Source organism: Austrofundulus limnaeus, unplaced genomic scaffold (genome assembly GCF_001266775.1).
Source record: "Austrofundulus limnaeus strain Quisiro unplaced genomic scaffold, Austrofundulus_limnaeus-1.0 Scaffold1137, whole genome shotgun sequence".
In the NCBI taxonomy this organism is placed as follows: domain Eukaryota; kingdom Metazoa; phylum Chordata; class Actinopteri; order Cyprinodontiformes; family Rivulidae; genus Austrofundulus; species Austrofundulus limnaeus.
In genome coordinates, this window is record NW_013953539.1 from 44,647 (window position 1) to 46,234 (window position 1,588).

The 1,588-nt window shown below is 36.9% G+C and overlaps 1 protein-coding gene across 1 annotated transcript in view; it reads right to left on the minus strand.

The window, feature by feature from the left end:
* The window catches only part of atr (ATR checkpoint kinase), a gene marked incomplete in the record, with an annotated part of 43,912 nt that overhangs the window by 19,409 nt on the left and 22,915 nt on the right, over nucleotides 1-1,588 (minus strand). The window contains 2 exon segments of the mRNA XM_014030896.1: nucleotides 563-678; nucleotides 786-899. Coding sequence (XP_013886350.1) covers nucleotides 563-678; nucleotides 786-899 — 230 coding nt within the window.

Below are 1,588 nucleotides of genomic sequence, written 5' to 3' on the forward strand. Positions count from 1 at the left end.
AAACTAATACAGTATCAGAATTTTATATATTTATACTTCTCATTCAATCACAATTAAATTCGCTCTATCTAGGAGGCACAGTTTATATGGATAGGATTTATTTTTTACAATAACAAGMTRGAATGARAACAAGCAAAAATGAAATAAAAGTAACGACTTTCTACTTCTTGTCTTTTTTGAAAATGTAAGAAGTAGAAKTAAAAAGTAGGCTGAAAAATAATTACTCAAGTAAAGTACAGATACCCAAAAATTCTACTTAAGTACAGTAACAAAGTATTTGCAGTGACTTTACAACTCTGCTCTGGGTCATTAATTTTCAGGCTTGTACATCACAGCAGCTGCTGTATCACAGCTGCTATTCTACTGCAGCGCGGCTGACGCAACATAAAACCACAGACTGATCAGGAGCAGAGAGTGTCGGCCTTTCTGCGGCCAGTCACTGAAAACGGTCTTGAACTGTACTCTGATTCTAAACTTACCATCAGATTGGGACATCTCAAATTACAGCTGCAGCAGAGTAAAAACAAGCTGCAGCAGATGTAGCTGTACGGAGGAGGAATACCTGCTGTTGAGGTGAGGCTCCAGGATTTCTTGAATCTGTTCTGGGAATCTCCTCCACAGACGGCGGCCCGACGAGTCGGTTCTTCCTTCACGACACTCAAATAAAGACAGCAGTTCCTGCAGAGCACATCACAACGTACACACAAACGTGTGTTCCAGACAAAATGCAGAAACACAGAAAACTTTGAAAAATGCTGCATTGGTAAAGTGCGCTCGAGTGAAACCTGAATCGCGTAGGCAGCCGAGTCCTGAGCTCGCACGTTGTCGGCGTACGCCAGAAAGGTTCGTGTCAGCTCGGTCAGCAAATCGTAGGCAAAGTTAGGATCGTCCACCCCACTCTGTGACCATGAGACACAAATTACTTATTTCAGGGTTCCTACAGCTTACAGCAAATTAAAATTTAAGACTTTTTAATGCCATTTGAAATTAAATTTAAGACCAACTTCACAATAAACAAGAATGTAAAGAAAAAAAACAACAAAAACTGGTACGACACCTTCACACCTGTTACCAACTATTTTAATATTTGAGATGAATTACAGTCATTCTTATTATAATGTGTTAACATATTTAGAACTGCTGAAAGATTGATTTAAGACATTTTAAGGCTAATAAAGGCCTTATTCTTGGACTGATGAACTCGATGCCATTTAAGACTTTTTAAAGATTCACACGAACCTGTGTATAATCCTGTGTCACAGACTGAAGAATGTTTTACAGTARATTTATTTTGTAATTATGTGATTAGTTATTGGCTTTTTTTCAAATGAGTCAAAAAGTCAAATTTTCTGAAGTTTACACTTTTAAATAGTTTGTACTCAATAAATGTCCACATAAAATACACATTAGGTGGGTTTATTATTACTAYAAAATGAATTTCATTCATTTTAATTTAAAGGGTTTTTAATATAGACAAAAGCAAAGTTTAGAAAGAAAGCAGTATTATAAGATCAAAAACTTCACTTGAACCTCTACACATTCTCCTCTCGTCACTGAGGTCCTCCATCCACATGACAGAGAGGAGAAC